At 51.0% G+C, this 27,989-nt stretch overlaps 2 protein-coding genes across 3 annotated transcripts; one reads left to right on the top strand and one right to left on the bottom strand.

Annotated features, from left to right (window-relative positions):
• The first annotated feature begins 11 nt into the window (after positions 1-11).
• GAMT (guanidinoacetate N-methyltransferase) lies at positions 12-14,155 on the top strand. Its single transcript, XM_029051028.2, has 6 exons — positions 12-352; positions 5,984-6,129; positions 7,720-7,783; positions 9,860-9,927; positions 11,596-11,706; positions 12,215-14,155. Exons 1-6 carry the CDS (start codon positions 172-174, stop codon positions 12,353-12,355), a joined length of 711 nt encoding a protein of 236 aa, XP_028906861.1. The 5' UTR covers positions 12-171; the 3' UTR covers positions 12,356-14,155.
• On the bottom strand, positions 14,154-27,933 carry NDUFS7 (NADH:ubiquinone oxidoreductase core subunit S7). Of its 2 annotated transcripts, XM_029051027.2 has the most exons (8): positions 26,966-27,027; positions 22,717-22,756; positions 21,387-21,449; positions 18,151-18,268; positions 17,415-17,594; positions 16,999-17,045; positions 15,585-15,673; positions 14,154-14,393 (listed from the first exon to the last, which is right to left on the bottom strand). In XM_029051027.2, the coding sequence occupies exons 1-8, from the start codon at positions 26,979-26,981 to the stop codon at positions 14,296-14,298; spliced, it is 651 nt and encodes a 216-aa protein (XP_028906860.1). In that variant the 5' UTR covers positions 26,982-27,027; the 3' UTR covers positions 14,154-14,295. The 2 variants fall into 2 exon arrangements, with proteins under 2 accessions (XP_028906860.1, XP_028906859.1); XM_029051026.2 differs by lacking the exons at positions 22,717-22,756; positions 26,966-27,027 and adding an exon at positions 27,752-27,933.
• Positions 27,934-27,989: the final 56 nt, after the last annotated feature.

Raw genomic sequence — 27,989 nt, 5'->3', positions numbered from 1 at the left:
TGTCCAGAAGCAACCTCTGCCCCGCGAGCTCCAGTTTGCCGACTCAGCCTTCTGTCAGTGGCTGGAGAGAAAGCTGCCGAGCGGTCCCCCCAACCCCGACCCTCTGCCTTTCTAGCTCCTGCCGGACTGATCCCAGAAGAGGAATTGGACGGAAAAGAAGCGGAGGGAGGCATGAATACCGAGTCGAAGCAGCCGATCTTCCTCCAGGGAGAGGATTGCAAGCCGGTCTGGAAGGAGGCCCAGGCAGGCTTCGATTCCAGCAATTGCCACCTGCAAATCTTGGGCAAGCCAGTGATGGAGCGCTGGGAAACACCATATATGCATTCTCTGGCTGCTGTGGCCTCCTCTAAAGGTAGCTCTCTCTCTCTCTCTCCCTCAATCAATTAATCGATCAATTAATCAATGGGATTTATCGAGAGCTTATTGTGTGCAGAGCACTGGACTAAACCTCTACCCTCCCTCTCCTAACGCCCGGCACCTCAAAGTTCAGCTCTTGGCCACCGGAGAACTCCGTTTTAGAATATCTCGCTGGCATGGGATAGGCAGACTGGCAGTGCCAGGGCTAGAGGGGGCGCGGGAGGAGGGCAAACCCATCTGGTGGTCTCCTTTCCAGACCCAGTACTTTTTGGAGTACATAAACAAGCTCTTCCGGACCCTCACAGTTGGATGGGATGGGACCCTTTGGCTCTGATGATCCGACCGCGTTGCTGTGGCTGAATGCAGCCAACATTTTCCCGGGTGGAATGTTAATCAGCCTGCCGGCCCTCTGGAGCTTGGGGAATTGGGGGCGGGGAGGGGAAGAGAAAATAAGGGGCCAGGAGAAGAAGTTCTAAGGCTTTGCGGGGCCCCAAATCCTTGGGAATGCAAGGGTAGTGGCTGAATAACGGTAGTAATTTGATGGCCTTTGTTAAGAGCTTACTGTGTACTAAGCACCGTGTCATCAGATCCGACCTGATCCCTGTCTCACACGGAGCTTACAATCTATCTTATCCCCATTTTTGTAGAAGAGGAAACTAAGGCCCAGAGAAGTTAAGTGAATCGCCCAAGTTCACCTGTTAGGCCAGTAGTGAAGCTGGGACTCAAGCCCGTGGTCTGGAGTGTCCTCCCCCATGCCCCGTAACAGCTATAATAATAATTATACTATTTGTTAAGCGCTTAACTATATGCCAGGCACTGTACTAAGCGCTGGGGTGGATCCAAGTAAATCGGGTTGGACAGAGTCCCTCCCCTGTGGGGCTCACAGTCTCCATCCCCATTTTACAGATGAGGTGACTGAGGCCCAGAGAAGTGAAGTGACTTACCCAAGGCCACACAGCAGATGAGTGGCAGAGCCTGGATTAGAACCCATGTCCTTCTGACTCCCAGGCCCGTGCTCTATCCACTACTCCATACTGTTTCTAGCCTGGGCGGTGTCGAAATTAAAAGCCCCAGGCTGCAGGGCTGATTTCCATCCCTACCCCTATTACTGACACTTCAAATGAAAAGAGAAGCAAAGTTCATCTGCATGCTCTTCACCCCTCTCTTCCACCAGAATTAAGAATAAACTCAATGTAAGAGGAGCCCAGCCCTTAGCTCTCAACACTTATGTTTTGTGTGACATGTCAGGGACAGCTGCGGCTGGGACTGGCTGGAGGCAGGGGAGGCTTGGTTACCACCAGAGCCAGAACTTGGCATGCCTTGTGGGGACCACCCCCTCCCCACCCCGTGTCTCCTGGGGGTCAATCGCCACCCTGCCCTAAGCATTTGGGGGAGTCCAATAGAGTTAGTAGACGTGATCCCCACCCTCGAGGAATTTACATTCTAAGCTGGGAAACACAAACACTAAAATGCTTGGCACATTGCAGATGCTTAACAAAAAACAAGTGCTTAGGTAATGTGGTTGTGCTGAAGTGGCAGAAGGGAGGAAATTGGATGGGGAGAGGAGAGATTAATCAGGGAAGGCCTCCTGGAGGAAACAGGGTTTCAGACGGGGCTTGAAGGTGGGGAAAACAATGGTCTGCCGAATGTGAAGGGGTGAGAAGTTCCAGGCAGGAGGAAGGGTGCGAGTGAGAGATTGGCAGTGAGAGAGATGAGAATGAGGCCCAGAGAGTAGTTTGGCTTGAGAGGAGCAAATTGGGTGAACTGGGTTGTAGTGGGAGAGGAGGGAGGTTAAGTAGTGGGAAGTGAGCTGATTACCTTAAATCCAGTGGTCAGTGGATTCTGCTTGGTACGACGAGGGATGGGCAGCCACGGTAGGTTTTTGAGTGGGGAGACATGCACAAAATGATGTTTTAGAAAAACGATCCGAGCAGCAGAGTGAAGTAGGTCTGGAGAGGGGAGAGATTTGGAGACAGAGAGGTCAGCAAGGAGGCTGATGTAGTAGCCGAGTTAGAATATTCATTCATTCAATCGCATTTATTGAGCAGTTACTGTGTGCAGAGCACTGTACTAAGCACTTGGAAAGTACAATTTGGCAACAGTCACCCACGACCTCCTTCTTGCCAAATCCATTGGCTCCTACTCTATCCTAATCCTCCTCGACCTCTCAGCTGCCTTTGACACTGTCAACCATCCCCTTCTCCTCCACACTTGATCCCACCTTGGCTTCACGGACTCCCTCCTCTCCTGGTTCTCCTCTTTTCTTTCTGGCCGTTTATTCTTGGTCTCCTTCATGGGTTCCTCTGCCGGCTCCTCCTCCCCTTCCCATCCACTAACTATAGGGGTTCCTCAAGGGTCAGTTCTTGTCTCTCTTCTGTTCTCCATCTACACTCACTCCCTTGGTGAACTCATTCTCTCCCACTCAACTATCATCTCTATGCAGATGACACCCAAATCTACATCTCCCGTGTTCTCTCCCCCTCCCTCCAGGCTCGCATCTCCTCCTGCCTCCAGCATGTCTCCACCTGGATGTCTGCCCACCACCTAAAACTCAACATGTCTAAAACTGAGCTCCTTCTCTCCCTCCCAAACCCTGTCCTCTCCCTGACTTCCCCATCACTGTGTACGGCACTACCATCCTTCTCATCTCACGTGTCTGCAACCTTGGTGTCATCCTTGACTCAGCTCTCTCATTCACCCACACATACAATCCGTCCCCAAAACCTGCCGGTCTTACCTTCACAATGTCGCCAAGATCTACCCTTTCCTCTCCATCCAAACGGCTATCATGCTGGTACAAGCTCTCATAATATCCCGACTGGATTACTGTGTCATCCTCCTCTCGGACCTCCCTTCCTCCTGTCTCTCCCCACTCCAGTCTATTCTTAATTCCGCTGCCCAGATCATCTTCCTACAGAAACGCTCTGGGCATGTCACTCCCCTCCTCAAAAACCTCCAGTGGTTGCCTATCAACCTTCACATGAAACAAAAACTCCTCACTCTTGGCTTCAAAGCTGTCCATCACCTTGCCCCCTCCTACCTCACTTCCCTTCTCTCTTTCTACTGCCCACCCCATACACTCCGGTCCTCTGCCACTCACCTCCTCACGGTCCCCCGTTCACGCCTGTCCCGCTGTCAACCCCTGGCCCACGTCCCCTGGACAGTTTTGGACAAATTGAGAAGCAGCGTGGCTCAGTGGAAAGAGCCCGGGCTTGGGAGTCAGAGGTCATGGGTTCTAATCCCAACTCCGCCACTTGTCAGCTGTGTGACTTTGGGCAAGTCACTTCACTTCTCTGGGCCTCAGTTATCTGTAAAATGGGGATTGAGACTGAGCCCCACGTGGGACAGGGACTGTGTCCAACCCGACCTGCTTGTATCCGCCCCAGCGCTTAGTACAGTGCCTGGCACATAGTTAAGCGCTTAACAAATGCCATAAAAAAAAAAGAAAAAGACCCCTGGCCCACGTCCTCCCGCTGTCCTGGAATGTCCTCCTTCTTCACATCTGCCAAACTAACTCTCTTCCCCTCTTCAAAGCCCTACTGAGAGCTCACCTCCTCCAGGAGGCCTTTCCAGACTGAGCCCCCCTTTCCCTCTGCTCCCCCTTCCCCCCCCACCCTCTGCTCTTCCCCCTTCCCCTCCCCTCAGCACTGTGCTCATTTGTATATATTATTTATTACCCTATTTATTTTGTTAAGGAGGTATATATCTCCTTGATTCTATTTATCTTGATGATGTTGTCCTGTTTGGTTTTGTTCTGTTTTGCTTTGCTGTCTGTCTCCCCCATTTAGACTGTGAGCCTGTCATTGGGCAGGGATTGTCTCTATCTGTTGCTGAATTGTACATTCCAAGTGCTCAGTACAGTGCTCTGCACATAGTAAGTGCTCAATAAATACTATTGAATGAACAGATAGAGACAATCCCTACCCAACAACGGGCTCACAGACTAGAAGTGGGGAGACAGACAACAAAACAAGAAGACAGGCATCAATAGCATCAATATAAATAGATAGAATTATAGATCTATACACATCATTAATAAAATAAATAGAATAATATGTCCATATATACCCAAGTACTTTGGGGCGGGGAGGGGGGTAGAGCAGAGGGAGGGAGTAGGGGCGATGGGGAGGGGAGGAGAAGGAGAGGAAAAGGTGGGCTCAGACAAGTGTTTGGACAAGTGAGGTGGCAGTTTGGATGGAAAGAAAAGGGTGGATTTCTGGAGGTACTTTAAAGGAAGAACCAACAGGATTTGGTGATTTCATATGGGAATTGAAAAAGAGAAAGAGAAGCCAAGGATAATGCCAAGGTTGCAAGTTTGAGAGACGAGGAGGATGGTGGTTGTGGCGGTGGTGTCAACAGTGATGGAAAGTCAGCTGGAGGAGAGGATTTGGGAGGGAAGATGAGGAGCTCAGTTTTGGACAAATTGAACTTGGTGCCGATATCCCGGAGGCTGGAGGAAACGTGAGATTGCGGAGAAGGAGGGGGTTGGGGCTAGTGAGACAGAGTTGGGAGTCATCCAGGTTGAGTTGGTAGCTGGAGCTGTGAGAGTAGATGAGTTCCTCAAGGGAATGGGTGGGTGTAAATGGAGAATAGAAGGGGACCCAGAACTGAACCTTGAGGCAGTGGCAGTGGGAAGCAGAGGAAGAGCTGGCTAGAGTCTGAGGAGAAGGAGCAGCCAGAGGGGTAGGAGTGTTCTAGTATCCTGACGCCCATCGTGTTTTTGACTCAGGTCACTCCGATTCCTCCAGCTCCACTCTCTCCTCTCAGAAGCAAGGATTTGCTGAGTGGTGCTCTATGCCTCCTGTCTGCCTGGGGACCTGTTGTGTCTCCTCCATCAAACCGTCAGCCCTTTGAGGGCAGGGACCATGCCTCTTCCTTCAGCCTCTCCTCTAAGAGGGAGAGCCAGTGGGACAGGGCTGGGGAGAATTGGTTCAGCTGCACAGAGCTAACAGGCCAGAGAGACCCAATCTGGAGTCTTCCAGGCTCACTCAGAAGCACTTTGGTCTTGGAACGCTGGGGCAAGCAAGGCCGGGAATCCGGCCTAGACAGATTGGCTGACTGCAGATTTAGGAGGCTAGTGAGCGTGGTGAAGTCATGCACTTTTTTTTTTAAAATGGTATTTGTTAGGTGCTTACTATGTGCCTGGCACTGAACTGATTAGGTTGGACACAGTCCATGTCCCACACTGTGTTCACAGTCTTAATCCTCATTTTACAAATGAGGGAACTGAGGCACAGAGAAGTGAAGCGTCTTGCTCGAGGTCACAGAGCAAACCAGTGGCGGAGTCAGGATTAGAATCCAGGTCCTTCTGACTCCCAGGCTCATGCTCTATCCACTAGGCCACGCTGCTTGGAGAAGAAGAGTTAGTGGGGAAACCTGGGTCCAGGACTCTTTCTTTCCTAAACTGGGTAGAGGGAGAGGGGGAGTGCTAGGAGGAGAAGTAGAGCTAGTGTAGGAGGAATAGGAAATTGTTGGGTGTCCAGGTAGGCCCCGCCTTCTGGTTTGGAGGGAGGCGGAAATGAGATGAGAGGGAGTTTGGGTAGAAAGGGGGGGCCTGGGCCTGCGTCCTAGGCCTCCCCAGTCCCAGCACCCCCCGTCCCCCGGCTCACCTCCTTCCATCACACAGGGGGCCGGGTGCTGGAAGTTGGCTTTGGCCTGGCCATCGCAGCCACCAAGGTGGAGGAGGCCGATATCAAGGAGCACTGGATCATTGAGTGCAACGAAGACGTCTTCCAGCGGCTGAAAGCCTGGGCTTCACAGCAGCCCCACAAGGTATGACAAACAGCTAGGATGCTAGGCATGGAGTGTGTGGTGGTCTAGTTCCCAACTGCGAGAAATCCAAAAGGCATTCAGATGTCATTTTCCTCCTTTACAGACACCTGGGTCCTTTATCTCTAGCAGGACAGCTTGGGCCACGAGGAGTCTCCTCTTCCTTGTGACCCTGGGATCCGGTCTCAAGTGGAGAGGGCAGGCAGGGGCAGGCTGGCTGACTCCCCCCCACAGAGCTGAATAATGGACATGGCGTCAACAGGATAGAACTTTGTACCCGGCTCTCTGGGCCTGTGGGAGTAAATACCCTCAATGGCTGACCCTGACACTCTCCCAAGGGCCCCTGATGCCTATCTGCCTTCCCGATGCCCAACCTGTGGCACTCAGCCCTATCCTGCCTCCATCCCCAGCTCCCCAGCCTAGGGGTATATAAGAAGCTGTGGGGGACAGTCAGGGTCAGGACTTGCTGAGGTTAGGCTATCATCAGATATCACCAATCCCTCCCCTTGCTACAAATCTGCATTACATGTCTATACTGCGCTTAGAACAGTGCTCTGCACATAGTAAGCGCTTAACAAATACCAACATTATTATTATTATTATTATTACTGGACACAAAGAATTTGAACAGACTCTCCCCAAAGCCTGACAGACTGTTTCTCTTTTTAATGCTATTTAAGTGCTTACTATGTGCCAGGCACCATACTAAGTGCTGGGGTCAATACAAGATAATCAGTTTGGACACAGTCTTATCCTCCATTTTACAGATAAGGTCATTTGGGACTAACCCCCAGGGAAGAAGTGATAAACCTATTTCCCAATCTCAGCTCTCTTTCAAGGAGCCCTGTTCTGGCAGGGGAGAAGAGGGAGGGGACAGGGAGAGGCAGTCTCCTTGCTTTCCCCAAACTCTCGGCTCGGTGGCTCACCACTATCCTCAGGAAAGGTACAGCAAGTGTCCCATGAGACAGGCAACGATGCTAAGACCTGGGTGGGTGGATCCGAAATAACCAGCCCAGATCAAGGACACATGAAGCCTATTGTTCATTCGATTGTAATTCATTTGGCTGTATTTTTGAACGCTTACTGTGTGCAGAGCACTGTAGTAAGTGCTTGGGAGAGTACAATATAACAATCAACAGATTCCCTCCCCACAATGAGTTTACAGTCTAGAGGGATGGGCTGTAGGTGGGGTTGGGGAGAGAGGGAGGGCAAAGGGGCAAGAGAATAAAGGAGAGGTTGGGCTGGGGGAGAGGGAAGATGGTGGTGAGAGGCCCAGAGAGTCCCCAGTCTGGGGGTGGGGGAAGAATGGAAATGAATGGAGAGGAGATTGGGGTGGGACTCAGACCCAGGCTTGCCCCCGACTCCCATCCTCCCACCCCCTCCCCGGCAAGGTTCCACCTGGGAGTTAAATCCACATTTGGTGATCCTAGTGCCTGATTCACAGGGGCCTGGGGCAGAACAGAAAGCATTAACCCTTTCCCCCTTCCCCCCTCTCACATCGCTGGTGCCTAATTCACAGGGGCCTGGGGCAGAACAGAAAGCATTAACCCTTTCCCCCTTCCCCCCTCTCACATCGACTCTCCTGACTCCAAGGTCGTTCCCTTGAAAGGACTATGGGAAGAGGTGGTGCCCACGCTGCCTGATGGACATTTTGACGGTAGGGAAAGGAACCCCGGGCAGGGAGGGGCCAGACGAAGACCTCCGCAGGAGAGGCTGGAATCTGGTCCCGGGAAACGTGGCCCACTGGGGACAGGGGATTCTTCTCCAAGTCCCAAAATGTCACGGCAAGGGGACACTCACCCGTTGGAGCGGGGCATGTTCAGAAGGAAACAGTTCTGAACCTTGCAGGAAAGATGAGCAGGTGGAATTTGTCTCCCAGGACTGTTGTGCAGCAGAAAATACCAGCAGGTTTGAAATGGGTTGGGTGGATTCATGGACAAACGATGATCCATAATGGATTATTAGAGGGGAAGTTGGGAGTATTCAGTGGCCCATCGCTAGCCACGAGGACTCGTGTCCAGGAGGGCTCCTGCCACCTGGTTGCACCAAGCATCCTGCTGCCGCTGACAGAGTCACGGGCTGGGTCTTCTTTGGGGCTGAGCCAGGATCGGCACTGTGCGGTTGGCATCATCGGTGAAGGTTGGGAAAACTTATTTGTGCTTTAATTAGTAGGGACCCTGCTGGGGGTCGGGGGTAGGGTGTGTGTATGTGTTTAATGATATTTGCAAAGTGCTTACTATGTGCCAAGCACTGTATTAAGCGCCGGGATAGATACAAGATAATCAGGTTGGACACATGGGGCTCACAGTCTTAATTCCCATTTTACAGATGAGACAACTGAGGTACAGAGAAGTGAAGTGACTTGCCCAACGCCATCTAATGGACATGTGGTGTAGCTGGGATTAGAACCCAGGTCCTTTGGCTCCCAGGCCTGGGCTCTTTCCACTAATAATAATAATACTTATAATAATTATGGCATTTGTTAAGTGCTATGTGCCAGGCACTGTGCTAAGCACTGGGGTGGTTGCAAGCAAATCGTATTGGACGCACTCCCTGTCCCACATGGGGCTCACAGTCTCACTCGCCATTTTACAGATGTGGTAACTGAGGCACAAAGAAGTGATTTGCCCAAGGTCACACAGCAGACAAGTGCCCATGCTCTATCCACTGTGCCACACTTCTTCGCTTGCTGCCTCACCCCAGAGGGGGCAAGCTCCCCTTACCCTGGTGTTTTCTCCCCAGTCTGCCCTGTGTTATGGTCTGGTTACTGAGCTCTGAGGGAGACTCCCTGTGGGCTGAATAGTCCTTTTGGGCCCCCTGTAAACAGTCCCCTCCGATGGCCCCAGGTCCTTGCCCTGAGGGGGTACTCTCATCAGCTCACTGTGTCTTTATATAATAGAATTTAAGTGCTTACTATGTGTCAAGCACTGTTCTAAGCTCTCTTGTAGATACAAATTAATCAGGTTGAATACAATCCCTGGCCCCTATGGGGCCCACTGTCTTAATCCTCATTTTGCAGATGAGGTAATTGAGGCCCAAAGAAGTGGAGCGATTTGCCCAAGATCCCAATGTAGACAAGTGGCCGAGCCAGCATTAGAACTCGGATCCTTCTGACCCCCAGGCCCAGGCTGTATCCACTAGGCTATGCTGCTTCCTCACTGCTCTTCTGCTGGTAATAAGGAACGTGACCACGTGAGGACGTAATCTTCGGGGCAGAGTCCTGAAGGGAGGTGCACTGGCAGAGATAGTTGGGCCATCAGGTTCTGGATGTTCTGCTCTCAGACCTGCTTTTCATGGCTCCAGGGTCCCTGGGCTGGCCCCTTTCTCAGCTTTAATGGGCTGAGCAGGGTGCATTGTGTTGAGTTTCTTGTTACTGTTCTGCATACACACCCATCCTCAGGCTTAACCCTCTATGATCCCCATCCTCAGATGGGGAGTGACCCTGAGGAATTGACAACCCCATCATGGAGACAACAGGGACCTTTGGTTTGGGTGCTGACGCTCTGGCTGTGGACAGGGATGGGGGTGGGGCCATTTGAGAAAGTCTAGGAGGCTGAGGGGTCATTCACAGTCTCCGAGTCCATTTACTGTCATTCTCCTTCACTAAACTGGGACTGTTTAGCCTTAGGCCCAGGCAGAAGGGCATAGGACATCGGCTTACCTAGGAACAGAATGAGCTTGTTCATACCCACCAGACTTGTGTCCTGGAGCTAATGCACTTTCCCTTGAACAGGAATTCTCTATGACACCTATCCTCTCTCAGAAGAGACCTGGCATACTCACCAGTTCAACTTCATCAAGGTAAGGTGGCTACTCTGCCTCTCCCAGCCCCTAGCTGGGAGCTCTCAGCACAGACCCCGAGGTCCTTTCCTAAAATGCCACCTCTGCCAGGAGGCCTTCCCTTATTAATTTTCCTCACCTTCTCAGTCATAACATCCCTGTAGTCACCCTCATGGATTTACTGGTATTGCTATTGATTTGTTTTTCTTAGTTGTATCTAGTCTCTTTCAACTGTGGTTTATCCATTTATGTTTCCTGTCTCCTATTCAATTTAAACTTTCTGAGGGCAGGAATCAAGTCTTTACTTCTGTTATCCAAGCACTCGATACAGTGCTTGGCACACAGTAGGCACCCAAGACTGTGTTCTTCTGCCTAATACGCTTCCATTCCATACCGATGATGATAACGATAGGCCAGGTCCCAGACTACAAAAATGGAAAATATCCTCACCGTCACTCTCCCAGGATAAAGGTGCTAGTGTCTCTGCCTGTGAGTTCAATGGGGCTAGGACTCCATGCCAGTGAGCAAGGCGGTAGGTAGTTGGATTCTTTTGTGGCTGTCAGTCGGTAAAGCTGTCCACTGGACAGAAACTAATCCTCTTCCCTCCCCTTTTCTCTCTCCCTTCTTCCCCCTCCTCTGGACCACCTCAGCTAGATCTTTTCCTCGTCTCCCCCCGACTTTGCTGACACCACCATCCTCCCTGTCTCACAAGTCAACAACCTTGGTATTATCCTTGATTCCTTCCTCTCCTTCAACCCACATATTCAGTCACCAAATCCCATTAGTTCTGGCTTCACAACATCTCCAGAAGCCACCACTTTCTTTCCATCCAAACTTTCATCACGCTGGTGCAAGCACTTGTCACATCCCATCTAGATTGCTGCATCAGCCTCTTCACTGATCTCCCTGCATCCAGCCTCACCTCTCTCCAGTCCATAAAACAATCTAGGCAGCAGAGTGAAGTAACTAAAAAAAGTTCTACTCATCTCCCATTTCTCTCTGCATCAAACAGAAACTCCTCAACATCTGCTTTAAGGCAATCCGCTCTCTCTCCTACCTATCCTCACTCCTCTCCCACTGCAACCCAGGCCTTACACTTCATTCCTCTAAAATCTATCTACTTATTACTAATAATAATTATGGTATTTGTTAAGTGCGTCCTGTGTGCCAGGCACCATACTAAGCGCTGGGGTGGATACAAGCTAATCAGGTTGGACACGGTCCCTGTTTCACACTCTTAATCCCCATTTTACAGATCCTCATCAGACACAGAGAAGTTAAGTGACTTGCCCAAGGTCACACAGCAGACATATGGCAGAGCTGGGATCCACTAAGCCACACTGCACTACTCCAGGAAGCTTTCCTAACTAATCTCTCATGTCCCCACCCTATTTTACCCCTTTCTTTGGGTCACCTAGGCACTTGAGTCTGTGGGTACTTAGGAACTCATCTCACCATCACAGCGTTTATGTACCCAACTCTGTTCCCTCCCCTACCTTGCTCCCTGGCTAGACTGTAAGTTCCTTGAGGGCAGGGATCATATCTACTTATGCTTATATACATCCAAGCCCTTAGTACAGTGTTCTGCACGCAGTAAGCATTTCTCAAAGGCTATTGATTGATTTTCCTCTCCCAGAGGGTCAGGGTCAACTAGTTCTGACCATCTGGCCCTCTCATGTCCCCTCTCAGGATCATGCCTTCCGCCTGCTGAAACCCGGTGGGGTTCTCACCTATTGTAACCTGACATCCTGGGGGGAGCTGCTCAAATCTCAGTACAAGGACATCGAGAAGATGTTTGAGGTAAGGTCAGCTGAGACTGCAACCCAGCCCCCCCCCCCCCGCTAGACGGAAAAACAGTAGTGGTCAGGGGTGGGTGGAGAGGGGCTCGAGTGGCCAGGACAACTCTGACCATGGTCTGGGATGGCACCTGGGTCTGATTGAGGGCATAAATGCACCTGAGCAGATGCCCCGATGTGGGCATATTCATGCCCGATTCACAATATCACACGTTCCTTCTTCCCATGGTGCCCGTAGTGGAGGACGGTGCCCTGTAATCTGGTTGACTACTATGAGGGGAGTCAGGAGACCTGGGTTCTCTAGTCCTGTCTCTGCCTGCTGGAGGGCACTTTAAAATTCCTCATGTGTAAAATGGGGCTAATCTAACCTCTCCTCAGGGGGATGGTGTGAGGACAAAAATTAACTAATGGGTAAAAAGCGTCCTACAACTCCAAGAGATTATTAACCTCTGGACTAGACACCGGGTTGAGTGCACGAAGCTTAAGGAGTCGGGTGATCTGTTCTTCCCCAGGACACCCAGATGGCAGCCCTGGTGGAGGCGGGGTTCAAGAAGGAGAACATCAGCACAACAGTGATGGACCTCATCCCTCCAACTGACTGCCGCTATTACTCCTTCCCCAAGATGATCACCCCCATTATCATCAAACAGTGACGGCCTTCCACCCCTCCCCGCAAACCCCCTAATCCAATCCGAGGCCTCAGAAGAAAGGTGGGGAAGGGGATGAATTCCCAATTTATTTCCAATCACTACTAACCTCCCCCCTGCCCCCTCCTCTCCCCCCCCCACGCTTCCTCCACCCATCCAAGCTGAGAGGGGAGAGGTTATTGAGGCCTGGGGCAGGCCCACTGTTTCTAGTCTGGATTTTCCCACCCCCACTGGTTTCTAATCACATGTGCCTGGGGAAAAGAAGAGGGAGTGGGTTGAGTGCCAGCTCTGCTTGCTTTAAGATCTCAGGCAAGTCCTCGCACTGTCATTCTTTGGAAAGAAAGTCATCTTGCCTGTTTCTCAGATGTGCAGGATGTTTATGCAGGGGGCCCACAGAAGCGGGCAGGCAACGAACACCCCCAAAGCTGGTGGTCTAGCAGCCCGAACCCAGAGGCTCCTAAGTGGAACTTGCTCTGAAGAAAGGAAAAAAGAGGTTGCGCCCTTCACTGCCCCTCCCCCATAGTTTTATTTTAATCTACTGCTCTCTGAGCCAAATGTTTGTTTGAAAGTCTTAACTTTTAACACAATTAGAAAAATAAACCCAGAGACTTTGTTGGGAGGTATAAAGTCCAGGTGAATATCTACTCTAACTCCTCCCTGTCCATGACCCAGTGAAATCTGGGATCCGGACATGGAGGACTCTGCTCTCTTTCCCGGCTGTGTATAAGTTTAAAGGGGCCTTTCCAAGCCCCTCTTGGAAGTTGTGGATTTCCTCCTTCTGGGGTGGCTAAGCCTGGGGAAGAAGTTTGGGAAGAGTGGGAAGCAGGAGAACATTTTAAGGAATGTTCATGGATGTTTTCTAGCCTCTTGATTTTCTGGTTCCTGAAATCATGGAGAGCCACAGCTTTGATATTCTTTCAGGAATGGCCCATATCTACATTTTATTGGCCTCCTTCCCTCCACTGCTGGTTACCTAGTTCATGTCTTGACATGGCAGCAGGGGGCATGAAAGAATTGGGCAGAGGCCAGTGACACTGGGGTTTGTATCATCACCCTCCCACTCCCTGCCAGAAGAGGAAAAAAAGCCCTTGGCTAGATTTCCTCCAGGGGCATTTTCTTTTCCTCAGCCCTTGAACCATGCCATTCCTCGGTCAGTCTAGTGGTCAATCCAGTCCAGGACTCTGCCCCTGACCACGTGGAGGAACCAGGTTAGAAGTAGAGGGACATTCCTATTAACCATCCCGAACTTTCCCCTCTCCATCCCTCTAGTGTACCAGCTTGCTCCATAAGGATCTATCCAAACCCCTCTTACACCTGCAGGTATTTTTTGTTGGGGGGCACTCCGTCCTGCAGGAATTAATTCCACACACTTACCACCTGTTGGGGTGAAGAAGCAGTTGCTTTTGTTGCTTCAAAAAGTATCAACAGCCTATTCTGAGCACCTACTGTGTTAGGTGGCCCTCTACAGACACTAGGAAAAAAGAAGAGGTGCTTTCACTTCCTTTCTGCCTTTTGCTTCAGAGTGTCCCCTTTCCTGGATACTCTTCTGAGCCCTTGAAACTCCAGCTGAAAATGCCTTTCACCTCCAACTCTCATGGATCTGGCTGGAGCAGGGAGGGGTCCCCTTGTTCGCTGTCTGCCAGGGCAGCCGGCCCTCATTTTTTTTAGGGTAAAGGCAATCAAAATGCCAGGAAAGAAGAGGAGCGTCTCCAAATCAGCTCCAAATCAGACAGATGCTGGGGGAAAGCTGGAAACCCTCCTTCGCTGCTGTCCCCTATTTGAATGAAGACAGCCCCCCAAAGCGTGTGACTTGACTGGTTTATTGAGATATGGTGGGGAACCCATGAGGAGAAGGAAACAATATACACAAACAGGTTCCCATGACACGCTTTCTCCCACACACGGTTGAGGGTCACATCCCACTCAGGGAGCCAGGGGATGTCCGACTACCGCCTGTACCAGATTTTTATCCTGTTCTCCCGTTTGATTTTCTTTTGGAGCTGCAGGATCCCATACAGTAGAGCCTCCGCGGTGGGTGGGCAGCCTGCAGGAGGGAAAACACACACAACCGTGACTCGGATCATTAATCAGACAAGATAGCCTCGGATCATTAATCAGACAAGATAGCCTGGGTGGCAGACCCACTTTGAAGAGGTTTGGAAGGAATTCCTAGTTAAAAGACACAGGGAAATTAGAGCCTCAGAGATGGAGCTGGAGGCAACCTGGGGGTGGTAGGGTGGGGGCAGATGGGATTTCAAGTCCACACCTGGGTAAATGGCTCGTCCCACCCGCTGGCCAATTGTGTGTCGCCCCTCCCCATTCTCCCCCAACTGCCCTGCTCTAAAAGTATCACCTCTGGCCTACTCCCCAGCCTGGACAACAAGCCCAGGCTGCCAGTAACAAGGGTACTTCACGCCCACTGAAGTTTAGTTTAGTCTCAACTTCCTAGGCATTTAGCCCAAGCATCTAAGATTACTGAAGCCGAAGGGCATTTTACTGGGAACCTGAATTGCCCCAGATAATTCTAAAGCCCCGCACTTATCAATCAGTAATGTGCTCCAGGAAGACTTCTTCCCCTTCTGCACCCCCACTGAAGATGTGGGAAGGTCAGCAAGCAGGGCTAGGTTGGGGAGGGCCTGGCATATACACCTGGCCCAAATGACTTAGACCTATCAGCCTGGCTGGCCCTAACGGGGAGAAGGTGGGTGGGAGAAACCCAATGTTCAACCCAGAACCCAATCTCTGAAGAGTTCAGGACAGAGGCTTATAGAATGGAATTCCAGCCCTCATCAAACAAGTAATGATTGTGGTATTTCAGTGCTTACTATGTGTACTTAGCTTAGCACTGTGCTAACCGCTAGGGCAGATACAGCACAATTAAGTCAGACAGTCCCTTTCCCACACGGGGCTTCCATTTAAGGGGGAGAGAGAACACAAATTTCATCCCCATTTTGCAGATGAGGAAATGGAGGCACGGGGAGTTAAGTGACCTTCCCCAGGCCACCCAGCAGGCAAGCAGCGGAGCTAGGATTAGAACTCAGGGTCCCAGACTCCCAGGGCCGTACTCTTTCCACTAGGGCACAGAGCTAACTAGGGAGCCCAGGGTGAGAGTCACTTCACCCTGTCAGTATTCCTCCCCAAGAAGAGAGTCCCTTAGCGCTAGTAAACAAGGCCCAGTGGAATCAGAGTGATCTGCCGGTGCCTGGCTCCAGGAGTAGGTTCCCGATTTCCTTACCAGGGACGTAGATGTCTACCGGCACAATCCGATCACAGCCTCTCACTACCGAGTACGAATAGTGGTAGTAGCCCCCACCGTTGGCGCAGCTAAAAAGGATGAAGGAGAAGAGATGGAGTCAGAGGGGTCGAGTGCAGCCACCCCAGGGGAACATCAACTCCAGTAGTGAGACTCTGGCAGGCACAGCCATGGTGATGGCCCCAGGGCCCTCAGGGGTTGGATGGGATGCCAGGGTTTTTTCCAGAGTTCCAGGAAATGCAGAGCTGACTTCCGGGTGACTCGGAACATGGGCACAGAGGCGCTCAGGGAAACTCCCTTGCCATGCACGCTTCAGCCCTGGAACGACGAGTCCCAAGAGGACCCGGCTGCATCACTGGCTGGCAATTCTCCTTGCCTGGGATCACCTTGTTCCACCCTTCTTCTTGCGTCCTAAGTGGCTAGACTGTTCAGGAGCCCCTAGTGATGGTCTGCTGGTCTGGAAGGTCCCCTGCCCCTGGGCACCCCTACAAGCTCACCCGAGATCGTATCCAGGGCTGGGCTCCTAGCAGCCTAAGGTGGCAGGCTACACTTCCAGAGATCACTCTCCTGGTCTGGCCTGCAGAACTGGGATGGCTCTGCCAATTGGTTAGGAGGAAGAGTAATAATAAGAATAATTGTAGTTAAGTGCTTACTATGTGCCAGGCACTGTACTAAGTACTGGGGTAGACACAAAGGAATTGGGTTAGACACAGTCCCAGTACCACACCATAGGGCTCACAGTCTTAATCCCCATTTTCCAGATGAGGGAACTAAGGCCCAGAAAAGTGAAGTGACTTGCTCAAGGTCACACAGCAGACAAGTAGCAGAGCTGGGATTAGAATCCAAGTCCTCTGACTCCTTGGCCCAGGCTCTTTACTCTAGGCCAAGCTGCTTCTAAAGAGATTTCCCGGGCCTCACTGGGCCCCTGAACCCTAGCACCGTGAACAGCAGGAGCCGGGAAAGCCCATCTAAAGGCACATCCAGCATTTAGACCTTTCTTCACTTATCTCAGGGCAAGAGCTGGCAACCTTTTGTAGAAGTGCTATCCCACCAGGATTTCAGGTGAAATGATCCCTGCTTCTGTCCCCACCCCCAAAGTCGACCCTTTCTTCTGCCACTCCCAGAGAACTAGGCCAGCACAGCTGGAATAGGCAAGGTGAGAAACTGCGCTCACTCTGGGTATCGCTGCCTCCCTGGAATGATTCTCTTTTCCCCAACTCTGGTGACTACCGCCCCGCCGACTGCCGGCTTCGAGTTCCCGCCTTGTCCCAGAGTTTAGCCGGAAGCAGCTCGAAGCTGGTGGCCACCCTCACTGGCTGGATGCACGTAGTCTGCTACCCGCTCCTGGCCAAGAACCCAAACCAAAGTCCGACTAGGGAAAGACTTGTGCACCTACCTCCCCATGGAGACCACATATCGAGGCTCTGGCATCTGGTCATACACCTAAAATGAGACAAAAAAAAATGGTGGTATTTGTTAAGCGCTTACTATGTGCAAAGCACTGTTCTAAGCACTGGGGGATACAAGGTGATCAGGTTGTCCCACGTGGGGCTCACAGTTTTAATCCCCATTTTACAGATGAGGTAACTGAGGCACAGAGAAGTTAAGTGACTTGCCCAAAGTCAAACAGCTGGCAAGTGGCGGAGTCGGGCTTCAAACCCATGAACTGTGACTCCCAAGCCCAGGCTCTTTCCACTGTACCACGGAGTCTTACTGGAGGCTGCCCCGGTCCCAGACTCCCTCCCTGCAGCTTAACCCAGGCTCCTGCCCTCCCGGGATGGGGCAACAGGCCCATGGGGAATGAGCTACTACCTTGCGGAGGGCCGGGGCCATCTTATTGGTCAGGGTGCCAGCCACAATCATCACATCAGATTGGCGTGGGCTGGCGCGGAACACCACGCCGAACCGATCCATGTCATAGCGGGGGGCCGCCATGTGCATCATCTCCACGGCACAGCAAGCTAAACCGAAGGTCATTGGCCACAGGGAGCTCTGGAAGGACAAGATCAGAGACGGGAAGCGGGCTTGACTGGGGACCAGAGGGACCATCGGCTTCTCCCGCCCCATCATTTACCTCCCACGTTTAGTTGGCCTCTCAGACTTGATGGTTTTTCCTGAGAAGGCTCCTTCTCACCCTCCTCAAGCCCTTCAGTGCATCCTGGCCAGATTGCCCCAACAGCCTCCTTCACACACTCCATCCCAGCTCACCCTCAAGAATCCCCCCCACCCCACCTCCCTCGTCACGCCCTCCCCTCAGCCACCCCAGGATTCATGCACTGATCTGTTTACCTACTTCATTCCCCGTGCCTATTACTGCTAACTAGATACTCTCTCCCCCAACTCTCAGTTTGTCATCAGATTAGTGCCCTATTTGTGTTTCTCAGCACCCGCTAGCTGCTACTCTCCCTCTTGTACTCAGGAGACACCTCAACAACCCGATAAATGAGGTTGGCGACTACAGACTGAGAGACTGTAGGGGGAAGGGGGGCTGTGCCTCTCTCCCACACCGCCTGGCCTGGCCCCTTGTGGAGATCCATGGCTGACTCACCCTTCGGGCCCAATTCACCAGGTCATCTAGCTTGGTGACGATATATTCCCCTCGGCTGCTTGGGGCAGTAGGAGCTTTAGTTACCAAGGCTCCACTCTTCTGCCCAGCCTGAGCGGGGCTGGAGAGGGAGGGAGGGAAAGAAACAGAGAGAGAGAGAGAAAGAGAAACATCCACTGAGACACTTTAAAAAGCCATTGACTTTTTCTTTAATAATATTTGTTAAGTGCTTACTATGTGCCAGGCACTGTTCTAAGGGCCAGGGTAGATACAAGGTAATCATGTTGGACACAGTCCCTGTCCCATAAGGCATTCATAGTCTTAATCCCCATTTTACAGATGAGGGAACTGAGGCATAGAGAAGTTAAGTGACTTGCCCAAGGTCACACAACAGACAAGTGGCAGAGCTGGGATTAGAACCCAGGTCCACGTTCTATCCATTAAATCCACTAAACCAGGCTGCTTCTCTTTCCTTCCAGGGAAAGCCTTGACACCCCTACCACCACCCAATCAACCACCACCAAACCACAACCCCTCCCCAATGCCCTATGAAAAAGCTGTCATCTCCAAGAGGCCCTCCCTGATAATTTCCCCCCCACCTCCTCCCCAGCCCAAATACACATACCTCTCTTCCTGGTCATGCCATCCCCTCAGCCTCTTACATATTTAGTATTTACAAATACTAAATACAAGTGAATAAATACAACTGCATATATTCACACCCCTTTTAATCTTTTTAAAAATGGTATTTAAGTGTATTATGTATTTAAGTGTATTTAGTGTTTATGTGCCAGGCACCGTTCTAAGCACCAGGTAATCAGGTTGGACACAGTCCCTGTTCCACATGGTGCTCATAGTCTTAATCCCCATTTTACAGACGAGGGAACTGAAGCCCAGAAGTGAAGTGACTCATTCAAAGTCACACAGCAGACAAGTGATGGGCCTGGGATTAGAACCCAGGTCATTTTGACTCCCAAGCCCGTGTTCTATTCCACTAGGCCACACTACTTCTCTTCACCAGTCCTCTACCCATTCACCAATCTGTGCCTCCTCATCTTGACTATAAACTGCAAGTTCCTCAAGGGCACAGATTGTGGTTTTTTTTTTTTTCTTCTTCTTTTGGATGTCCCCCAAGCCCCAGCGTGGTGGTAGGCACCCAGTCAGCAGCCAGTACAGGTCCACCCCTGGCTGGGTACAGCTACCCCAGGCTACATGTGACCCAGAGACACAACTTATATTGTTAGGAACTCTAACAAGACAATGCATATTAACAAGAAACTAAAACAGATGAAGCTCTGGCCTCTCCACCCCCAGCTGAGATTTGGGTATTAAAAAGTCTTGCATCAATCCTAAAGAAAGCAGTTGAATGCATAAAAGCAATCCAGGAGGCCGGGGGAGAGAGGTCAGGTGTGATGGGATCTTTATGAAGACAAGAAAAAAAAGGCTGATGGTCAACCCAAGTTGGACACATTCTTCACTAAAGTTCAAAAACCACTACTACAGTCAGCAGAACAAGCTTCTCCTTCTGCAGTCTCCTGCAGAGATTCATAATCACACATCAACTCATTTTAATTAATGAGTAGTGATGCTTTGAATTATTTTAACAAAGATTAAACAACCACCTCATGATGCTGAATAGAACAGTATATATATAGCACATGAAATAAGGTAAACAGCATGGCCTGGTGGATAGAGCAAAAGCCTGGGAGTCAGAAGGTCCTAGGTTCTAGTCCCAGCTCCGCCACTTGTCTGCTGCGTGACCTTGGGCAAGTCATTTAACTTTTCTGTGCCTCAGCTACCTCATCTGTGAAATGATGAGGGGATTGAGATTGTGAGCCTCATGTGGGACACAGATTATGTCCAACCTGATTAGCTTGTATCTACCCCAGCCCTTAGAAAAGGACCTGGCACATAGAAAGCGTTTAACAAATATCACAATTATTATCATAATTTCACATTAGTTTTCCAGAGGTTCTGGAACAGATCCCAGTTCATAATCCATAAATCTATGGGAAAACACACCCCAAGATACAGTCAAAATTTCAAGGCCCAGAACCCCACTGTATTGGGAATGGCTGTTCTGCATTCTGTAAAAGTACATGCCCATTAAATGCTATGGATAGCACTGATCAGGCCTCTATTGGAAAAACAGTATGGCCCAGTAGAAAGAGCTCAGGCCTGGTGTCAGAGGACCTGTCTTCTAATCCCAGCTCCTCCAGAAGTCTGCTATGTGTCTATGGGCCAGTCACTTTACTTCTCTGTGCCCCAGTTGCCCCATGTGGGACACTGATTGGGTCCAACCTGATTATCTTGTATCTACCCCATTGCTTAGTACAGTGCCTGGCACACAGTAAGTGCTTAACAAATACCATAAAAAAAAGCCCAAAAAACCCCCATCTTCACCATCACCCTCCACAGCACACTGATTTAGTGTCTAGTCCTCTATAGACTGTTAACTCACTGGGCAGGGAATGTGTTTACCAACACTATGTTGTTCTCTCCCAAGCACTTAGGACAGTGCTCTGCATACAGTAAGCACTCAATACGATTGACTGATTCTGGGCACCAGAGATGCCAACTGTTCATTGTGAGCAGAGTGAAAAGGGAGCAGGAATTTTTTAGGGGGGGCAGGGGAGAGACAGGCCTGAGAGAGCTAAGAAGACAGAAAGTTACCATTTTGGGTCATTTCTGCTTAGACTGGAAAGGTGTCAGGACTGGTCAGAGATCTGGGATGAGCAAATATGGGAGTCCAGCTCAGAAAACTGTCGGGACCATCACCCCCGTGGAGTCCACACATGAGCCGGGTGCTGAGTGGACTGTGGACTGTGTGCTGAGCACTGGACTTGGGGGAGCTACAACAGAAGACAATGATGATCTGCCTTGCTTTTAAATGACAGATGGCTTCCTAACTGCACGCCCACTGCATTTAGTGGCCTGAAAGGAAGAAAAGTCCAAAGCTGGTTCTAGACTGTCAGCTCATTGTGGGCAAGGAATGTGTCTGTTTAATGTTATACTGTACTCTCTTTCAAGCACTTAGTACAGTGCTTTGCACACAGTAAGCGCTCAATAAATATGACTGAATGGTTTTCCTCCTCCTTAGCCACCAAGTGGGAACTGGAAGCAGAGCTATGATGCCACCCGCCCTCCCTCCCCCTTCGTGGAATGTTCTCACCAAAAAGGGAGGCCTGAGAATGTATGGCACAAACTGGAGGCTTCCAAAGACGTTAGGGTGCATTTACCTGCTCGGGCTGTTGGTCACCAACCTCCGATGGGAGAAGTGACCCTGCAGGACTCTGATGGTACTGAGAAAAGAAAAAAATATAAATCTGACTTGAAGAAAGATATAACATGAGAACCCCCCAACAACAGAGAAAAGAAAGGCATGGAATGGCAACAAGGTGGATTATGCATACCGTGGATTATCCACAAGATGTAGAAGCCCTCACCAGTTCTAAGCCTGCTTTTCCTCAGGTCTTGTCCCATACTGTGGCACTACAGTGGTCCTCTCCCGGCTTCCCTGACCGAAGGTTACCTCTCCACAATGTAGGCTGCTCCTGAGGTTGCCCATCCTTGCTACCCAGAACAGATCCACCTCCCCAACACTCCCCAACACCTGGGATGCTCCGCCCTGCCTCCCCCCTCCCCAACACCCTATCATCCCAGGGTTCAGGTAATTGAGAGTTTTCTATCCAGAGACCCCTTTCCCTCACTCCTTCCCCACTCCTGTGCCTTCAGGTGACACACGGACATAGTGTAATTCCAACAATGACAACTGCACCTCATTCTGAGACAGAGAATTTACGCACCGCGGAATGATACCAAATTCCCTTTGGCTCCACTTGGACATTAAAAGCTGGAGAAGGGACAGACAGGGGCAGGGAGATGGAGTTGGTACTGAACAAGGACAGGTGAAAGGGTCGGGACTCTTCGGGCTGGAGAAACTTCAGCTGAGAAGAGGCAGGATTGAAGCTTACACGATCATGAATGGGGCGGATGGGGAGAACCCGGAATTGTTCCCTAAATCCCACACCACCATGATGAGGGGGTGCCATTGGAGCTGGAGAGTGGCAGGTTCAGAACCAACCAAAGGAAAAACTTCTGCGCCTGGGGTGAGCAGATGAAATCCTTCCCCCCAGGAAGCTGTGCAACAGAAAATACCAGCGGATTTAAGCGGGGTTGAGTCGATCCACGGACCAGCGGCCCAAAAGACACTCCTGGAAGTAAAGTCAAAGGTGTGTGTTGGGGGGGCGGGGGGGGGGGGGGCGTGTCTGTTGCTAACAATGAGGGCAGCCAGCCCACAGGTGGGCTGAATTATGGTGTTGCTGATGGTCTTATCTGAGCCTTTTTTTTTTTTAAACCCTCCACAAGGGCTGACACAGAAGGTTTAGGAAATAACCAAAAGGCCAGCATTAACTCCCAACACTGCAAGAAGCTGAAAAGCAAAGCCTCAGGGCCAAGAGGGCACCTCTACAGACCAAATGTTTGATTTCCTTGCTGGACAGACGGCCACTCCCCTCTTCACTCCAAATTCCAATTTCGACCCCTCGTGGCAGGTGAGAAATGACTTACCACAGGTTGAGGCCCCGGAACTGGGCCAGGCGAGAAAATGCTGAGAGAAAAGCACAGAAATCCAAACTTTAATATTGACAGGCTGATTTTTGGTCAAAAGCCCGGGGGGATTTTGACCACAGCTATCTGTTGGGTTGGTGCTTCCAAAGCTTCCTTCAAACAATTTCCCCATTACACTCTTCAGATATCTTTCAAAGCTGTGTGGCTCTGTGGTTTGAGCTCAAGCCTAGGAGTCAGAAAGACCTGGGTTCTAATCCTAACTCAGCCACTTGCCTGTTCCCCCGTCTCCCCCTCTAGACTGTAAGTTCGTTATGGTCAGGGAACATGTCTGCTAATTCTGTCATAACATACTCTCCCAAGCGCTTAGTACAGTGCTCTGCACATAGCAAGCACACAATAAATACAATCAATTGCCCTTGGGCAAGTCATTTCACTTCTCTGGGCCTCAGTTACCTCATTTGCAAAATGGGGGTTAAGACTGTGAGCCCTATGCGGGACAGGGACTATGTCCACCCTGATTACAGTGTATCTACCCCAGCACTTAATACAGTGCCTGGCATATAGTAAGCACTTAACAAATACAACCATTATTAATATGGACAAAATGCATACCCTCTTCAGCACTCATGTATATATTTTGAGACCTGCCGGTTTTACCTCTACAATATCGCCAAGATCCGCCCTTTCCTCTCCACCCAAACGGCTACCTTACTGTTACAGGCTCTCGTTATATCCCGGCTAGACTACTGTGTCAGCCTTCTCTCTGACCTCCCTTCCTTCTCTCTCACCCCGCTCCAGTCTATTCTTCACTCCGCTGCCCGGCTCATCTTCCTGCAGAAACGATCTGGGCATGTCACTCCCCTTCTTAAACAACTCCAGTGGTTGCCTATCGACCTCTGCTCCAAACAAAAACTCCTCACTCTAGGCTTCAAGGCTCTCCATCACCTTGCCCCTTCCTACCTCTCCTCCCTTCTCTCTTTCTACCACCCACCCCGCACGCTCCGCTCCTCTGCCACCCACCTCCTCACCGTCCCTCGGTCTCGCCTATCCCGCCGTCGACCCCCGGGTCACGTCCTCCCACGGTCCTGGAACGCCCTCCCTCCTCACCTCCGCCAAACTGATTCTCTTTCCCTCTTCAAAACCCTACTTAAAACTCACCTCCTCCAAGAGGTGTTCCCAGACTGAGCTCCTCTTCTCCCTCTACTCCCTCTGCCATCCCCCCTTTACCTCTCCGCAGCTAAACCCTCTTTTTCCCCTTTTCCCTCTGCTCCTCCACCTCTCCCTTCCCATCCCCACAGCACTGTACTCGTCCGCTCAACTGTATATATTTTCGTTACCCTATTTATTTTGTTAATGAATTGTACATCGCCTTGATTCTGTTTAGTTGCCATTGTTTTTACGAGATGTTCTTCCCCTTGACTCTATTTATTGCCATTGTTCTTGTCTGTCCATCTCCCCCGATTAGACTGTAAGCCCGTCAAACGGCAGGGACTGTCTCTATCTGTTGCCGACTTGTTCATCCCAAGCACTTAGTACAGTGCTCTGCACATAGTAAGCGCTCAATAAATACTATTGAATGAATGAATGAATGGTTATACTTTTCTGTCTCTCCCTTGAGAGTGTAAGTTCTTTGTGGGCAGGGAACATGTCACTTCATCTTTTTGCATTTCCCAAGCAACTACTACAGCACACCGTTACTACTGCTGCTTTTGGCAGTTTCCCTACGAGGAATCCCGAGAAGCCGAAGGGAGGGCCGAGGGTAAGGGCATCAAAAAAACTACTTTTGGAAGAGTCTTCAGGCCACGATACAGTCACCCAGCATCCTCTGGGACCCCAGTGAGTGAGAGTGGTCCCCAGGCCAAGACAACAGCCTAACTTGAAGCAGTATGGCTTAGGGGAAAGAGCACAGGCTTGGGAGTCAGAGGTCGTGGGTTCTGATCCCGACTCCATCACTTGTCAGCTGTATGACTTTGGGCCAGTCACTTAACTTCTCTGTGACTCAATTACCTCATCTTTAATAATGGGGATTAAGACTGCAAGCCCCACTTGGGGCAACCTGATTACCTTGTATCTACCCCAGCACTTAGAACAGTGCGTGGCACATAGTAAGCACTTAACAAGTACCATCATCACCATTATTATTACTCTACTGGATTCTAGAACCTCAGGAGCACCCCTCCACCCTGCAGATGTCACCTGGTCCCAGACAGCCCCAAACCCACTCAAAATATAAAGGGTGGGGGGCTACCCTGGGGTTAAAGATCTCTGAGGATGAAAACTCTAGCCCCTCCCTTGGTTGCTTGTTCCAGAGTGTTTCCCTCTCTCCCCCCCAATCCCTCTGTCCACCCAGCAGAAGGGAAGTTTTTCTGGATTTCTGATCCCATGCTTTCCCCACTCCATTTTAAGCCCCTGAGAGCATCAAGAGGGCCCTGCTCAGCTTGATGACAACTCCCTCAGATCTCCCCTAAACCTCTCTCCTCTATGCTAGAGCACAGTCTGACATACAAATAGAAGCCCTGGAAAGAATGAATAGAGGGTTTGGCTTCCATCCACTATCCTGACTTCTTCACCAATGAATTGAATAATGACCGAAACAAAAGAACTCCCATGCACCATCCTCTATGCAGATCAATCAAATCAGTGGTTTTTACGGAGTGCTTACTGTGGGCAAAGCACTGTAAAGCACTTGGGAGAGTACTATCAAGTAGGCAGACAATCCCTGCCCTCAAGGAGCCTTCCAATTTAGAAGCGTTCCACTAGAGAAGCAGCGTGGCTCAGTGGAAAGAACATGGGCTTGGGGGTCATGGGTTTGAATCCCGACTCTGCCACTTGTCAGCTGTGTGACTGGGCAAGTCATTTAACTTCTCTGTGCCTCAGTTACCTCATCTGTAAAATGGGGATTAATAATAATGTTGGTATTTGTTAAGCGCTATGTGCCAAGCACTAGGTAGATACAGGGTAATCAGGTTGTCCCATGTGGGGCTCACAGTCTTAATCCCCATTTTACAGATGAGGGAACTGAGGCACCGAGAAGTTGTGATTTACCCACAGTCACACAGCTGACAAGTGGCAGAGCCGGGATTCGAACCCATGACCTCTGACTCCCAAGCCCGTGCTCTTAAGACTGTGCGCCTCACGTGGGACAACCTGATGACCCTGTATCTCCCCTAGCGCTTAGAACATGCTCTGCACATAATAAGTACTTAAATACCAACATTATTTTATTATTATATAATCCCGATGAGCCCAACACCCCTTCATCCCCATTCAACAGAATTCCTTGGGCCTCCCCATCCAAGAATGGGAACCGTTTAACAGGGGAGGCAGGCCACAACCGCACAAACACCCATACACTGTACTGGTGTTCAGGGGAGGGATGGAGGGAGAAGACACAGTCCTAGCTGTCAACGGATTCACAGTCCTCCGAGGGAGCCAGGCACAACAGTCCTTCAGAGACCATCCTAACAGGGGAAACTGCTCCTATTCACTCCACAGGGATCCAACTAAGAGAGACCTCGAAATGCTGATTGGTAGAAGTTACACGGGAGGGCAACTGGAGGGAACAGAACTCTCTCCTCCCACCCGGGCGACCCCAACGTGCTTCTCCTCTTCCATTCTAATGTCTGCTCCGTAGAGACAAGCATCTGCCTCAGCCCCCCATAACGGGTCTCGTGTTCCATGCCCACTACTCTCGGGCTCTCCTGGTATTAGCTCCCCATCTTTACCCCACTGCGGTCGCATCCTCTTCCCTCCCCAGCGGAGCCTCAGTATCCCCCGGGGGGGTGTCTCTCCCCCACGAGTGTTAGCGCCTTCTACTGAGGTCATTACGAGGTCCCCGGCCCCTCCCAACCCTAAGGGCCTTTCCCCACCTCCATTAAATTGCTATAGCCTCCTGGAAGCTCAATCCCTCCCACCCCCCAACACCCAGGGGTCCTAGGACCCCCTTCCCTCCGCAACTTTAGTTCCCTCCTATATATCCTATATAACCCCAGCTACAGGGTCTCACCGTCTCCGCCCCGACCCCTCCATAGCTAACAAATCCTCCTATACCCGGGTCCCATGGAGGGTCGTCCTCTCTCTATCTGTTCCCTCCTCATCCTCTTCTCCCCGATCTATTTCGCAGGCGGTGGGAAGGTGGTCGCGGGTCCCGGTGACCCCTGATGGGAGCATGGTCCTCCTCGCCCCCTGTGAGACTACCCAAAGAACTCAAGGTTCCCCTTTCGCCCCCTCAGCTCCGACAACCGCTCACCAGCCAACGCCGCCATTTTGCAATCGGCCTTCAGACAACCTCCGCGCGTGTTCCTCCCTAAGTAGTCCGGGTCGGGGAAGGTGGAGGGGGTGCACCGCCTAAAGAAGCTCTCCCGCCGAAGGAGAAACACGACACCGCTGCTTCGCGTTCCGCTTCCGCACTAGGGCGAACTCGAGGCCCCCCCCCCCGGGGTAGGGGTGGGGGTGATCGGCTGCGGCTCCCAACTCGCTCCCCCCACCCCCCCAGGGCATTCATTTCCTTTATTTCCCGAGGAAAGGAATTGTTTTTCTTTGCCCCTTGTCCCCTTGATTCTATTTATTGTGATTATGTTGTCTTGTTTTTGTCCGTCTGTCTTCCCCGATTAGACTGTAAGCCCGTCATTGGGCACGGACTGTCTCTATCTGTTGCCGAATTGTACATTCATTCCAAGCGCTTAGTACAGTGCTCTGCACATAGTAATCGCTCAATAAATACTATTGAATGAATGAATGAAGGAGAGTGGGGGAGGCGCCCGCAGGTTTTATTTCACTCTTTCCTAACTCCAGTGGCTCTGCCTCCCTGGATTCGGACCGAAGCAGAGACCGTGGGAAATCCGAACCACATAAAAAAGTAACACGATTGGCTAAGAAAGCCAAGTCCCTCCAACGGTGTAACCATTAACCGTTCAGTGCAAGGGAGAATGCCCGCCCGATGCCCCACGGAAGCAATAAGAAAAAGGGCCAGGCCGCCGACTCCTTACAAGAATTGCCCTTAAGTGCCCACGGTCATGAACTGTCTGATTCGTACCGTTGAAGGTCGATTCTCAGCCAGCAAGAATCCAGCCTGCCCCACAGCATGGATAGCCGCAGAGAGCGCTCCGGGTCATCGAGATGCGCGTGGGTGTGGACATGGCCTCCTAGGAATCTCAAGATTTGGTCAGAGGTGAGAGGGGTATAAACTGCTCCTCTCCCCATTCTTCAGACAGACCTGTGATAAAATGAGCCTCAGAGAGACCGTTGGCAAGGCCCTTATCCTCACGAGACGA

Source organism: Ornithorhynchus anatinus, chromosome X1 (assembly GCF_004115215.2).
Source record: "Ornithorhynchus anatinus isolate Pmale09 chromosome X1, mOrnAna1.pri.v4, whole genome shotgun sequence".
In the NCBI taxonomy this organism is placed as follows: domain Eukaryota; kingdom Metazoa; phylum Chordata; class Mammalia; order Monotremata; family Ornithorhynchidae; genus Ornithorhynchus; species Ornithorhynchus anatinus.
Note: the sequence above shows the minus strand (reverse complement) of the source record. Positions and strands in the feature narration are given on the sequence as shown.